The sequence below is a fragment of the Protopterus annectens genome, chromosome 2.part1 (genome assembly GCF_019279795.1).
Source record: "Protopterus annectens isolate FY-2018-M chromosome 2.part1, PAN1.0, whole genome shotgun sequence".
In the NCBI taxonomy this organism is placed as follows: Eukaryota; Metazoa; Chordata; order Ceratodontiformes; family Protopteridae; genus Protopterus; species Protopterus annectens.
In genome coordinates, this window is record NC_056729.1 from 1,504,812,911 (window position 1) to 1,504,827,890 (window position 14,980).

The 14,980-nt window shown below is 40.9% G+C and overlaps 1 protein-coding gene across 1 annotated transcript in view; it reads left to right on the plus strand.

Annotated features, from left to right (window-relative positions):
- LOC122794985 (EGF-like and EMI domain-containing protein 1) overlaps positions 1 to 14,980 on the plus strand; it is a 766,388-nt gene that overhangs the window by 103,799 nt on the left and 647,609 nt on the right. Inside the window, exon 2 of the mRNA XM_044063575.1 lies at positions 8,654 to 8,791. Coding sequence (XP_043919510.1) covers positions 8,654 to 8,791 — 138 coding nt within the window. The remainder of the gene's footprint in view (positions 1 to 8,653; positions 8,792 to 14,980) is intronic.

Here is a 14,980-nt window from a genome sequence, read left to right on the forward strand (position 1 = left end):
ATGCTTCCTGGTACAGTTCTTGTGTCTCTGGCTACATTGAAACCTGTGAGATAACATCTTGTGGCCTAGCTCATAAAGGGATTTAGTTTCAGATATATTTGAAAGTTTGTTGGACTGAGGTTAACCTTCAAATTTCCTCTGGTAAAAGATATACGTTTAAACAGTTACAATAGTCCATGTACATTTATGTTCTTTGCAGAAGGGCACACTGTGGACATATTTCAAACATGAGCACTTTACAAATACCTTTTCAAGACAAACATCTGTACAAATCAGTTTGATATACACATGAGATACAGTTCTAATACAATTGTAACACAATAATCTTTTATAACAGTTTGATATTCACACATGGCATATAATAGTTTACAAAAGTCCAGCTAGCTGTGCTGGCAGTACCTCCTGTCATCACAAACACCATTAAGTAAGTGTTACAGAAACAAATTTCTCAGATCTGTTTTTTTTTTTCTCAGAGAAACTGACACCACTGTCGACATCTTGCTAGAGCAAACTAGCTTCCCTTTGAAGCTAGAGCTAAACAGGCAGCCCGATTACTAGTATAAAACTGCTAAATCTAGTTTACCGCAATACCCCTTTGCTAACTGCAATTCTCTTCTTCTGAAATCTTTCTGTATAATACATGAATCAGTTCCCTAATTTCCTGTGAGACACAGGTGATTAGACCTTCTCTGTAACTATAGTCTTCTCTTGCCTATATCCATACCTCTCAGCCTCTTAGCATAAGAAGGCTGGACAAATCCTAAAATAATGGGGGGACAAAGGCAAAAAATAGAGACAGATTTTAAGTATTGCTCTTATAAACTTAGAAAACTGCTAAAGTAATGGGTTTTGTCTTAGCATGCATTTTATGAATTATATAAAGTCTGAAACTCAAATGTTTGTGTTTTTTAGTGGCGCCAGTCCTCAGTGACTTGCTAGAAGAACACAAATTTTATGAAGTACAGACCAATAATGTGAGGCAAAAATCTGGACATTCTGTGAAACTCCAGACAATTGTGAGATATGCCTATGTACTAAAATGTAGCCTTAACTTCTGGTGCAAGTGTGTTAATTCCGAGTCACAAAGCCACCTTTTGCATTCTACTGTCTGTACTCTTTAGAAGGGTATAATTAAGGTCTGTTGGTATTAGGAACCAATTGAGAGTTATGTAGTCTCTTTCCATTTAATGGGAAGGAACCAAAAAGTAAAAAAAAAAAATAACTTGACTTATGTACATCATTGTATTTATTATGACGTTGAAGCTGATTTATGTGTGTGTATAAACTGTTCTATACTGTTTTTATTATGTGAACTGTTGCATTTAATTTTGTATGCTGCTTTATTTGTTAACATGTTTAATTTTGGTTGGTGTTTCTGCTTTCTTTCTGTACATATTGTTCTTCATAGGCCAGGGTTTTAGCTGTAAATGGCCTTTTTGGGTCAACCCACCCACCTCAATATATGTTAAAACAAATATTTGTAAAGTAAACTATGGTACCCTATTTACTTGATGGCTCTGATATATTAAAAGCTTAAATACTGCTTTTCATTTCATGGGCTGTTATGTTAATTAGGAGATAATCTATTTTATGATTGTATAATAGCTGATGTGAAATTGTTCAATCTCGCGTTTGTTCTTACGCATGGGTTCGGAGCCGATCCTCGGCTCCGAGACGGCCACGTCTACAGCTCTGCATCTTGAGAAAGCTCGAGGCACAGTCCTATCCCACAATCCCCTAGTGCTAACCCTCAGATCTAGTTTGCCGCGGCAGCAGATGCATCGCAGAAGCTCGGGCCAGTAAAGTTTTTCTATTTTTTCGAAGTTTTCTATAACTTACATTTATTTAGTATAGATATTTGAGAAAAATATATTAGTCTTTTACTAGTGTAGTTGCAGTGGGAGTTATATATTCTTATTACTATTATTATTTTATAAAGTTTTTCTAAGGCAATTTTCAGGCCTATTATCCTGTCTTTTTAACAGGTGTTTTTTTCTTTAAGAAAGGCTTAAGTCCTTACTCCTTTTTGTGTGTAGTAATACCTTTAATTTTTTCTTGTTTTCAGGTGTTTATATATATGTCTGACTTTTTGAACATGTCTGAGAAACAAAAATAAGGCTTTAAGAAATGTCTATGCGGACAGAAAATGTCCGTCATGGATAACCACTCTTCCTGCGTCTACTGTCTTGGCCCTCTCCACTTACAGAAGGACTGCTCTATTTGTCATTCCTTCAGTGGGAGGGTCATGATGGAGAGACGCAGGACGTTAGTAGACAGGGGTTTATTAAAGCCTGAATTTCAGGAGGCCCTTGACAAGGCTGAATTGGTATCCAAGTCTTCGAAGGGGTCCAAGTCTTTGAGAGTGTCGGAGCCAAAGTCATCGGCTCCGAGCACCTCTATTAAGATTCGGACACCGGCTCCACAGACTTCGGAGTCGGCTGTCGAATGCATATCTTTGATCGAGACTCCGGTCTTGGAGCCGGTCTCGGATGTTCTGCCGCCATCGATCCTTCACTCGGTGACGACTTCGGCCCTTTCGACCCGCTCTTCGAGACCCTTAGCTGATTCAGATGTGGATCAAATGATACAGAAGTTAATGGAGAACTCGGCCCTTTCCAAATTGATCGAAGTTTCGTCCCAGCTGGTTTCAAAACTCGAAGCCCTCCCTGGGTCATCTACTGCTCCTCCTCCGAGACCTGTCGAGTCTTCGGAGCCGAGAGTCAAAGTTTCAATGATGGTAGAACCATCGATACTGAAGCCTACAGCCGTGCTTTCGGTACCGTTGACCTCGACGCCCTCGGAACGGATCGAGGGGTCCTGGAGCCGACTATCGTTCCTTGGTTCTGGGGCGGGCAGTCGAACCAAGATGTCGGTACCGACTCTCCCCCTAGGAGCCTCGGCTCAGATTAGTTCGGCACCGTCCTCTGGGTTGGAGCCCGGACCCCCAGTCTTGGAGATTGTTCCTGGTTTCTCGAAACCAGGAAGGTCTTCGGATCCGGGTACCGGTGCCTTCGACGCCATGAGGAAGGTCTTGTCGAAACAGGCACATATCTCATCGGATTCTTCTTCTCCTCCCCCTAAGGGACCACGTTCGACTTCTGTATCCTCGGCTCCTATGACGCTTCGAGACCCAATGCCTCAGTTGCCCCCAGAAGGTGCTCCCGGTTCCTCGGACGCTTCTCCAGAAGCCCCATCTGAAGTAGTACCAAGGAAAAGACTGTGCAAGAGGAGGCACATAGATTCCCCACAGGAATCTCTTACATCAGATACAGATTTAGATGAAGCAGAAGGGTCCCCACGGTCCCCCTCGGAGGATGTCTCCTTTGCGGACATCCTGGAGATCCTAAAACAGAGGGGAGATTGGCAGCCACTTAACCCTTCTGTGGATGAATCAGTATTGCTGAAGGCATTCGGGGCTCTACCTTCTACCTCCTGGGTGACCCCTCCCTTTGATGAACTTATGGACTTGATAGCTCGTAGGGCTTGGGAGACACCTGACATGGTGGAACCAGTTCCCAGCAGGCCAAATAAGCTTATAACAGCCCCCCAGGACAAGAGTTTTCTTACCAAGGGTGTTCCAGTGGATACTATGGTGGTGGCGGCAGCCACTAAGAAGGACATGTCAGAGTCCTCTTCTGCTGTCCATCCTCCTAATAAGGATTCTAGGACGATGGACAGATATGGGAAGCGTGTTTTCAGTTCTGCGACTTTTTCCATGCGATCGCTGAACTACTTGACGCAATTTACGCGTTTACAGAGGGATCTCCTCAAGGAACTCAGAGATACTCTCCAGGGTTGTACAGATGCTGTTGTTACCGAGAAAGCGACAGCACAATTTAATACCCTTAACTCTGTAGTCAACTCCTCCATGAGGCTCATTTCATATGCGGCCGAAGGTGCGAGTAGAGCGGCAGCTTCAGCGATTGCTCTTAGGAGACAATCCTGGCTGCGGCTGTGCTCCTTTGCAGAATCCTTCAAGTCTTCCTTTACTAATGTCCCGTTTGATGGTGCCTCTCTTTTTGGCCTCAAAGTAAAGGAGACCCTCACTAGGTGTGAGCAAGAAGGGAAGACCCTATCTGCTGTAGGAGTCCGTTTTTCCGCCCCTTCCAGACCATACCCCAAAGGGCAAAGAGGCGGAAAGATGTGGTTCCGTAAGACACAGGGTTCCTTTCAGTCCACACAGAGTGATAATGCCCCTTCCAGAGGCAGAGGAGGGGGAAGGAATGGAAGACGCCGACCAAACGGCAGAGGGGGTCCACAAAACCAGGGCGACAGAGATACTTTCTCTGGCAAGCCTTTCCAGCACTCCTGAGAGGAGGCCCGACTGTCCTGCTCTGGAGGCAGTCGGGGGACGCTTAACTTTGTACCCGCTGGCCTGGTGAAATTTAACCTCAGATGCGTGGGTACAAACTATAATTACCAGAGGTTACGACATAAAATTCATAAACGTTCCCCCTACCACCAAAAGATTCCCAGACATTCCACCCAATCTGCGGGATCAGGCAGCCTTAGAGATCCAGAATCTGCTCAGGAAAAGAGCCATCCAAGCAGTCCCGGCAGACCAAATAGGATCCGGAACTTACTCAAGGTTCTTTTTAGTTCCAAAGAAGACAAGGGACTGGAGACCAATTCTGGATCTCAGCAAACTAAACACCTTCGTTGTGAAGGAGAAGTTTCGGATGGTCACGCTACAGTCAATCCTTCCTTTTCTGCAGGAAAGAGACTGGATGTGCTCTATAGATCTCAAGGACGTGTACTACCATATAAAAATGGCCAGACCGTCCAGGAGATTCCTGCACTTCCGGCTAGGAGCCAGTCATTTTCAGTTTCGAGCTCTGCCATTTGGCCTCACCTCAGCCCCCAGGGTGTTCACCAAGTGTATGGCAGTAGTAGTGTCTCACTTGAGACAACAAGGATTCCGGGTGTTTCCGTATCTAGACGACTGGCTCCTCTCCGCCACCACCGAGTATCATCTGCTCCAAGCAAGACATTACACAATCAGTCTTTGTTCCCGTCTTGGCGTTACAATCAATTTCGAAAAATCTACCTTATCGCCATCACAGCGTATCTCATTTATAGGGGTAGAACTGGACACTACCTTGGTCACGGTCAGACTTCCACCAGAAAGGGTTTCAAAACTAAGGGAGCAAATTGCAGTACTCCTTCATAAGACGAAAGCTACAGCAGAACAGGTTTTGAGAGTCCTGGGATTAATGTCAGCTGCACTGGTTGCAGTCCCTCTAGGAAGAATGCACATGAGGATCCTTCAATGGCTACTGTTCGCCCAGTGGTCCTATCAGCACCTGCCGTTATCACATGAAATTCTAATCACATCCTGCTGCAAGCAGGATCTACGATGGTGGATGCTATCTCAAGACTTGACACAAGGTCGACCTTTTACCCTGCCAACCCCGACAGCGACAATAACCACGGACGCTTCCCTGATCGGGTGGGGGGGGTTTGTTCCAGGGAAAAACGGTCCAAGGTCAATGGTCCAGAACAGAATGCAAACTGCACATCAATGTCCTAGAACTAAGAGCGGTGTTTCTAGCATTGCAACACTTTCACGGCGTCTTACCTCAAGGAACAGTGGCAGTCCAGACAAACAACATGTCAGAGGTCTGGTACATCAACAAACAGGGAGGAACAAGATCTTATCCACTATGCAGAGAGGCCCTCAGGATCTGGCAATGGGCTGTCTCCACCGGACGCTTTCTGATAGCAATGCACATTCCCGGGACGTCCAACGTAATTGCGGACAGGTTGAGCAGAGCCATCCTGTTACCTCACGAGTGGTCTCTGAAATCTCAAGTGGCGGAAGCGATATTCCGCAAGTGGGGCCAGCCTTGCTGCGACCTTTTTGCATCGCCGATGAATGCCAAATGCAGAAGCTACTTTGCCCTTCTCCCTCCACCAGGGAGCATCCCCAGAGATTCACTGGTTCACGATTGGCCCCCGGGTCTCCTTTATGCTTTTCCACCCATTCCGTTAATCCCCAGGTTTCTACAGAAAGCCAAATGTCTGGAAAGGACCATAATTCTAATAGCCCCATTCTGGCCTCGACAGATCTGGTTCCACTTTCTTCAGGCCCATATCAAATCGAGGAGCCATGGATTCTGGACCCAGTTCCAGACCTTTTGACCCATGCGTCAGGAGCCCCTCATCCATCCTTGCAGGCCCTAACATTGACAGCTTGGCTGCTCCTCTTCCCATCCTAGCCAGGTCAAGCCTTTTGCCCCCTGCGGTTAAACGTATAATTGTTTCCTCTCTTAAACCATCCACTACAAAGACTTACTGGAGCAAGTGGAAACGTTTTTCTTATTGGGCATTACAACAAGGATTAGATCCAACAGAAGCACCGGTGCACAAAATTTTGGAGTTTCTGTCTAAGATCTTTGAAGAAGGAGCATCATCGTCCACAGTTAGAGTCCAACTGGCGGCCATATCGAACTTTCATGTGGGTGACAAAATTCTTCCATCATGTCCCACAGACTTTGCAAGGCGTTTTTGAAAGGCACTTTTGACCTCCGTCCTTCCATTCGTAACCCAGTTGCTCCTTGGAATCTTAACCTAATTTTATCCCAGTTAATGTTACCCCCTTTTGAACCAGCCTCCACAGCCTCTCTTAAGTTCGTGTCATGGAAAACCTTATTCTTGGTGGCTATAACCTCTGCTCGTAGAATTTCAGAATTACACGCGCTATCTGTTCGACCTCCCTACTTGATTTTCCACTCGGATAGAGTGACATTACGCACCAATCCGTCTTTTCTCCCAAAAGTTTGTTCACTTTCAAATATTAACCAATCCATCGAAATTCCCACCTTTTTCAAAGATCACACTAACAAGTTGGAATATATGCTGCATAAGTTAGACGTCCACAGACAACTCAGGTTTTATTTGCAAAGGACAAAAGATGACAGAATGTCAGACCAGCTATTTATATCCTTTGCTGACCAAAGAAAAGGTATGGCGGTTACCAAAGTTACCTTGTCTAAATGGCTAACAGATTGTATTAAATTTATCTATTCACAGACGAAACAACAATTACCTTTTCAACCCAAGGCTCATTCTACCAGGGCGATGGCCACATCCCTAGCCCATGCAGCCCGTTTGCCGTTGGATACTATTTGTGCGGCAGCAACCTGGGAGAAGCCTCATACCTTCATTCTCCATTATAAGTTGGACAAGAACTCCAAAGATATGGCCTCCTTTGGTTCCACGGTCCTCAGGAACGTTCTCCCATGAGCCACCCAGGGTAAAGGAGCTAGGGACGCTACCCATGCGTAAGAACAAACGGCGAGATTGAACAATTTCACATAAAGAAGTTATGTTCTTACCATAACGTTCCATGTGAATTGTTCATCTCGCCTTTGTTCTTACTACCCACCCTCCATCCCCCGGCCTATGTTTTTTTTTCGGAGAACGGGATGATTTGGATTCCAGTTCAGCTTGTCTTCAACACCTTCTGTTTAGTCTCTGGCTGCTTCTGTTGTCAGGGTACTCTTCTCATTACCTAGGTATTTTTTGGGCATTGCTGCCCCTTATCTTTAAATTACTGCTAGCGCCTGGGGCGCATTGTTATCTTCTGGTGTTAGCAAACTAGATCTGAAGGTTAGCACTAGGGGATTGTGGAATAGGACTGTGCCTCGAGCTTTCTCAAGATGCAGAGCTGTAGAAGTGGCCGTCTCGGAGCTGAGGATCGGCTTCGAACCCATGCATAAGAACAAAGGCGAGATGAACAATTCACATGGAACGTTATAGTAAGAACATAACTTCTTTTTATTATCATATATATACTGAGAAACCTCTTGTTATTCCATAGCATATAAGTATTGTGTTGATCCCTGTTTTTAGTAAAGAAAGCAACTGGTTTCATATCTCTCTCTCTATATATATATATATGTGTATATGTATATATATATATATATATATATATATATATATATATATATATATATATACACACACACACACACACACACACACACACACACACACATATCTATCTAGCTATATCTATATACATATATATATGTGTGTGTGTGTGTGTGTGTGTGTGTGTGTGTGTGCGTAGAACCTTAGTCTGGTATTTCTGCAGTTGTTTTTTCTTTGATGTCTTGTGGGTTTTGCAAAAATAGAACTGGATGATATCAGACAGTGGTTTCATTGTAAGTTATGGTTTTATTTTATGTACACTTGTTCTTTAGTTTTAATGCACCATGCAGTGTATGTTTTCATAGAACACAAACGGCTGTATCCAACTTTATTTATCTATTTTATTTATTTAACATTTGTTTACCAGGAAAGTCCGACTTGGAACGAACCCAATTTTCGGCGGAGGCCCAGGCAGCCAATACATATAATAAAACCTCTCATGGAAGGCAATGCCCAAAACACTGTTTGATTCTTACTGCTGTTTGCTGCTTCCCATCCTCAATATAAGCTGTTCTGCCCCAACTAAATCCTATTGTTCTTCCCATAATTTGTCTATTCTGCTAATGCCATATTCACTTTTGCCCCTTGGTGTTTCTGTTACTTAATTTTTGCATTGTATTACTATCAACAGACTGTGACAAGGAATGTTGTCTGATTCTGTTTTACAGCATCTCTCTCTCTCTCTCACTCTCTCTCTCTCTCTCTATTTTCCTTTTAGGCCCAATGTATGTGCAGAAGAAAAGCTTGTGGTTGTAGGACACAAACAGCCTTGTGTCCAGCCTTTCACTCGAATAGTTAAAGTATGGAAGCAGGGTTGCACTGGAAGGCAGATGTGGTGTGTCGGCTATGAGCGAAGGTAGGTCAGATTTTCCTTAACTGCTTTATAAAGTCAAATATAAAACTAAATGTGTATTCCTTTGAAATACGGAATAAAAAGGAATGAAGTGAATTGTGCACTATGTTTTTAAAAACCCAATGTGGCAACAAATGGGAAGTCATGTGTCTCTGTCTAGCTTAGACAGTTGCTGGATGTCCACTAGGCTATTTCTGAGCTGTAGGTGCCTACAAAGAGGTACTTAACCTACAAGCTCAAGACAATACATTTTCTCCCACTAAATTAAATTTCAAGCAGTTTGCAGTTGTCAAGTTATCCAAATATTGTTGTGTATCTTGTATTTAGAAATGAGAGGATCCAGGCTTAAAAACTCTTTTAATAGTGCTGCACATGTCAAGAACAGTTTCAATAATAGATGTATTTCCCAGACAATGAGCAGAACTGAAAATATGGAACAAAATTTCATTGAAAATAATAAAAAAAATATAAGAAGGTACCCAAATTCTGCCATTTACTATAAGGGAACAAGATGATACGAGCAAGCTGTAGCCACAGGAATTTTTTGATCAAAAGAGAACACTAGTGGGCAGAAGTGAGCTGACACAGCCAGAAACTAAATGGAAAAACTAGCTGGAAGCCAACAAAATGAGCTTAAAGCAATGAATTACAATGGACATAAAGCAAATAAAATGCCACAGCTCAACCACAGAAAACATAAAATGTTTAATTGCAGATGAAAACCCGCAATACATTTGGTAGATGAAATAACAGAACTTACAATTATCCAAATTTTCTTTCGCTTCATAATTTCTGTATATTTGTCATGGGACTAATTCCATCACTAATATTGCTAGTGTCATTGGTCCTTCAACGTAACATGCAGAAAGCTTGCAGCAACAGTTACATAAATGTGTTATTTATTGTAATTCTTCAGGACCATCTAAAAGAGTAAAGAAATTCAGGTTGCAGCTTTCCTATATCTGATAGTTGAGGATGCAGTTATGGTTTTTAATACATTTAACCTGACTGAAGAACAGCAGTCTGATTTAGTTTGCATTAAAACAAGTTCCAGCAGTGTTGTGAATCTAAAATAATCTGCAATATATATATATTTTATATATATATATATATATATATATATATATATATATATATATATATATATATATATATATATCCCATCTACCTGCGGTGGTGGTGCTGCGGTAGCGTTGTCGCCTCACAGTAAGACGTTGTCCTGTTCGATTCTCAGCTAGAGCGTCTTCTGTGTGGAGACATGCGTGAATGGGCGTACCTTCGTTGAAGGTTGTGCGTCAGAGCTGTCAACTCGGTACGTAAAAATCTACTGCCAATCATTAGCGGACCGGAGTTCTGCTGTGGCGACCCCTAACCGGGAAAAGCCGAAAGACACAACAACAACAACAACATATGTACCATCTACTTTTCACTAGAAATAAGGGTTCATAAGAGTCGATGCATTTGTGACAAAATTAAGACACACAACAGAGCTACGACTCTGACAGCTTGATTCACTGCTAAGAGAAAAACATTGTATATGGCATAAGAGACGATAAAGAAAAGAGCAGACCTTTATATAATTCTGAAATGACACTGGAAAAAGTTGTAAATGTGTGTAAAGCAGAAGTGGTAACTGTCATTCAAATGAAAGAATTTGCATAAGACCTAAATCTGTGTAAAATTAAAATAAGGCTGAAGTCTGTTGGCAATAGGCTGAACAGTACTGTGGAAGAAAATGCTTATAAAATATGAGAACTAAAAAACTTTTGGTATGCATAGTATGGTGACACACACACACACACATATATATATATATATAGGTGTGTGTGTGTGTGTGTGTGTGTAATGGGAGAGATATAGAATATTGTAATACATGGCAATAAATTGACAATAAATTCACCTCAAGAGCTGTGCTCAAGAGGTGAGTCTTGTTGTCCATGCTAGGAACATATAACTACTTACCAAAACTTGTCAAAGCTTGGACAAAAATACTCCTGAATGGAAAGCCACATTCATAATTCTTTGTAATACATGGAACTGCAGCACTTTTGACAAACTACAAGTTACATGAAAAAGTATGAGTACAAAGTGTGTTACACCTATGAAAAACATAGAACACTTTGTGCTGCCACACAGACAATAGCTTGAAGCTAACTGCCTCTCTGAAGAATGAACACTTTTTACAGCAGTTGAACACTTTTGTGCTATTGTGTGTGTGTCTCACTGTCTGTCCGTCTGTGCATGTGGCATAGAGAAGTGTTTACAGCCTTTGGAACTGTTTTAGGTTCTTGCCTTTGTTGTGTAGTTGCTGCTGTTTATGTTCTAGTGTGAGACTAAAGCATAACAGCTATGAGCTGTGGATAACATTTTTATTTCATAGAGATGCACAGCAAGCTTGTCTTTCTCATAATTTCAGAGAGTAATCAGCTTGCTCAAAGTAAATGTATATGAAAAATATCAAATTAGAACTTCATGCAAAGAAACTGGAACCACTTCATTAACAAAGACAATAGCACTTCATTCTGTACACCTAAAATAGACTTCATCAGTCTGGTTTGTCATTTTGTAGTTTCAGTTACAGTCTTGTTACATGTGAGGAAGACTGTGGTTATATATATATATATATATATATATATATATATATATATATATGTGTGTGTGTGTATATATATATATATATATATATATATATATAGTTTCACTTTATAACCTCGAAATGCTGAAATATCGAATTTCAGTATCTCGAGACTATAAAACCGAATCCACAAAACACCGACAAACAAAAACCGCGAAACCACATAACTGAAAACGCTGCACACACTACACTAAACATACAACAAACACCCACATCACAACATAAACAAAAAAACAACACACATACACAACTCACACACACATAAGCAAGGGGGCAAGCCCCTCTGCACCCCCCTTACTTATATATACTAACTCCGAGATCGCACAAACACAACATAAAAGCTCACTCACACATGCACATTCTCCAATCCCTCACACACACTCTAACTCCCACTCAAAACCCTTACAAAACACTCACTTACCTGACATAACACCTACATCCAAACACGGCACCGCGCACCAACACAACCCAAACCCGGACATTATATAGCGCAACTTCATAACTGCGAATTCGACATATTTTCAACATACGTCAAATTCGCGATTATGAACGTTCACTATTTTGAACATTCGACTTATAGCTTCGAGATACTGAAGTTCGACACATCAGTATTTCAATGTTATAAAGTGAACCCATATATATATATATATATATATATATATATATATATATATATATATATATGTATTATATATATATGTGTGTGTGTGTGTGTGTGTACATATCTATTTGTTTTTGTATGCACACACATATAGATATATAAATATATAGATATACACAGACAGTGTAGCCTAGTTCTGAAGAAAAGTAGTTTTCCAGGGTAGTGAACACTTTAAGAACAAAACAAAAAAGGGAAAACTAGTTCTACAGGAATAATTACTCTTGATATCAGCAATTATTAAAATAGACTGTTGTCAAAACCTGTTATATAAGATCCATGTTATAGATCACTTTGCATTCTTGTTAAAAATAAGAAAACATGATTCAAACTGGTAGTACTTGTTTAAACCATGGTTTATTAAGTTAAAACAAGAGAAGGATCTCTAGATTAATTACCTCTACAAAACTACTAGGTGTTATCGTAGATAACAATCTTAAATTCAACCTGCATGTTAATCAAACCATCAAAACCATCAATAAAAAACTAGGGTCACTTTACAGTATAAAAGCCTTCTTAACCCCACCTGCTAGAATTACCGTAGCTCGCTCTCACCTACTTTCAACTCTTCTGTACGCATCCTCTTTACTCTCTAATTTAAACAAGTTTGTCCTCAACAAACTATCTGCTACAACCACATTACCAGATTTGCCACTGGTCTGCCTTATAGGACACATCACTGTATCAATCTAAACCAGCTTGGGTGGCTTGAACTGCCCAGCTTGATCCAGTATAACCAACTGATTATGACTTATAAAATCCTTTACAATCTGGACAATACTCCTGCACTAAAAAATATTATCACCCCCTATAACAATCCCAGACCTCTTTGATCTTCTAACAGACTGCTAGTTCAGACTAGCAAAACTAATAACTCAGCTGGTGACTCTCTCTTTGCCAACTCTGCAGGTAGATCCTGGAACTCACTCCCAGCTGATATTACTTTACTTACTACCCTGAGTCAATTTAAGATAAGACTCAAACAATATTTGACACTAAACTGGCTATGTCAATGTATCAAACCAGACTAACTCTCCTCTACTATGAGTTAATAACTGTAATTTAACTTAGTTGTGTTACTTAATCCGGATTTACACCTGGGATTAGCTCTAATCTTGGAATTTGTATAACTTGTTAAGTGTGTAACCACTGTATATATTGTATCTGTAATGTTAACCGCTTATCTTGGAGCTTTTCTCCCCGGGCCTCCACTGAAAGTGGACATGAATCTAGTCGGACTATCCAGGTCACAAATGTAAAATAAATAAATAAGTAAAGCATGTGTTCACCCAAGCTTTGACAAGTTTTGCTACAAAAGAAATAAGATGATCAAAATAAATGAGTAGCAGTGTACAAAGTGCTAATCAATGAATCAGGTATTTTTTTAAAGCTTCCAAGATTTATGGAATGGTGATCTTTTTTTGAGTTGAGTTTGTGTATGTGTGTGTGTGTGTGTGTGTGTGTGTGTATATATATATATACATATATATATATATATATATATATATATACATATATATATATATAGACATATATATATATATATATATATATATATATATATGTCTATATATATATATATATATATATATATATATATATATATATATATATATGTATATGTATATATATATATATATATATATATATGTATATGTATATATATATATATATATATATGTGTGTGTTTCTCTTTCTATCCATCCGTCCATCCATCCATCAGTCTACAATCCCTTTTTTCCCATTTTTGGCACAACATGGGGTTGGGGTGTCACCTCAACAGTGACAATCACCTAGAGGTAAGGTTCACACCACCAGGTGACTAGCTCTGCCATGGTTGTTCTTCCATACCACACTATGGCGAATGTCCAGTCCATCCCACCTACTGCATTTCTTTGGAATGTGGGAGGAAACCAGAAGCACCCAGTGGAAACCCACAAAACACAGGGAGGACATGCAAACTCCTTACAGATTGCACCCCAGCTGCGAATCGAACCAGGGAACATTTTGCTGTGTGGCGACAATGGTGTACGCTGCACCACTATGCTGACAAACACACATAGCCATGAAAGTAAAAAATAGTAACATGAGGTCATGGCAGTCAAACTTTTCTCACAGTAGTTCATAAATCTGATAATAAAACCTGTGAACCTATTTAATGCACAATTCCTGTTGGGACAAGGAAGTTCTGTCCTGTAGTCATAGGTTCATAGGTTCATAAGTGTGTACTAAGCTAATGGCTCTGGAGCCTTTACAAACCTAGCCCATAGAATTACCTTGGCATCGTGCCACCCGACCTTAGTTCCGAGTGCCACTGTCGAGTAGAGCCACTGGAGTGATCCCCGGGGTGAATTTTCTGTTTCCCATCCACTCATCAAGATTTCTGTTGAAGAGGGCCAGTGAGGTGCTCTGGTTGACATGTATGGGAAGTCTATTCCATAGTATGGGCAGTCTCTGGGTTATGAACCTGTCACTCCAGCTTGTTCTGTTGATTGTGGTAATGAGTTTGAGGTATGTGGAGCATGTGGTGTGGAGGGATAGGGATTTCTTTAGATGTAGCATTTCTAACAGCTGGGTCAGACATGGCTTTGTAAGTAAAGCAGAGATCACCTCTAAGTAGGCGATATGAGACAGAGAATATTTGGAGTTTCTTGAGTCTGTCCATATAGGACAAGTGTTTAAGGCCTAGGATCCTCTTTGTGAGGTACTTTTGCAGTCTCTCCAGTTGTTGCAGGTGTTTAGTGAGGTACATGCCAAATGGGGCATTGTACTCGATGATTGGCCTAATGAGGGAAGAGTAGTGGGAGACAATGACCTCTTTCTTCCTGGATGCAAAACCCTTAGTAATGAGATGTGCCACATAGAAGGACTTTCTGACCACAGAGGCAATGTGGTGGTC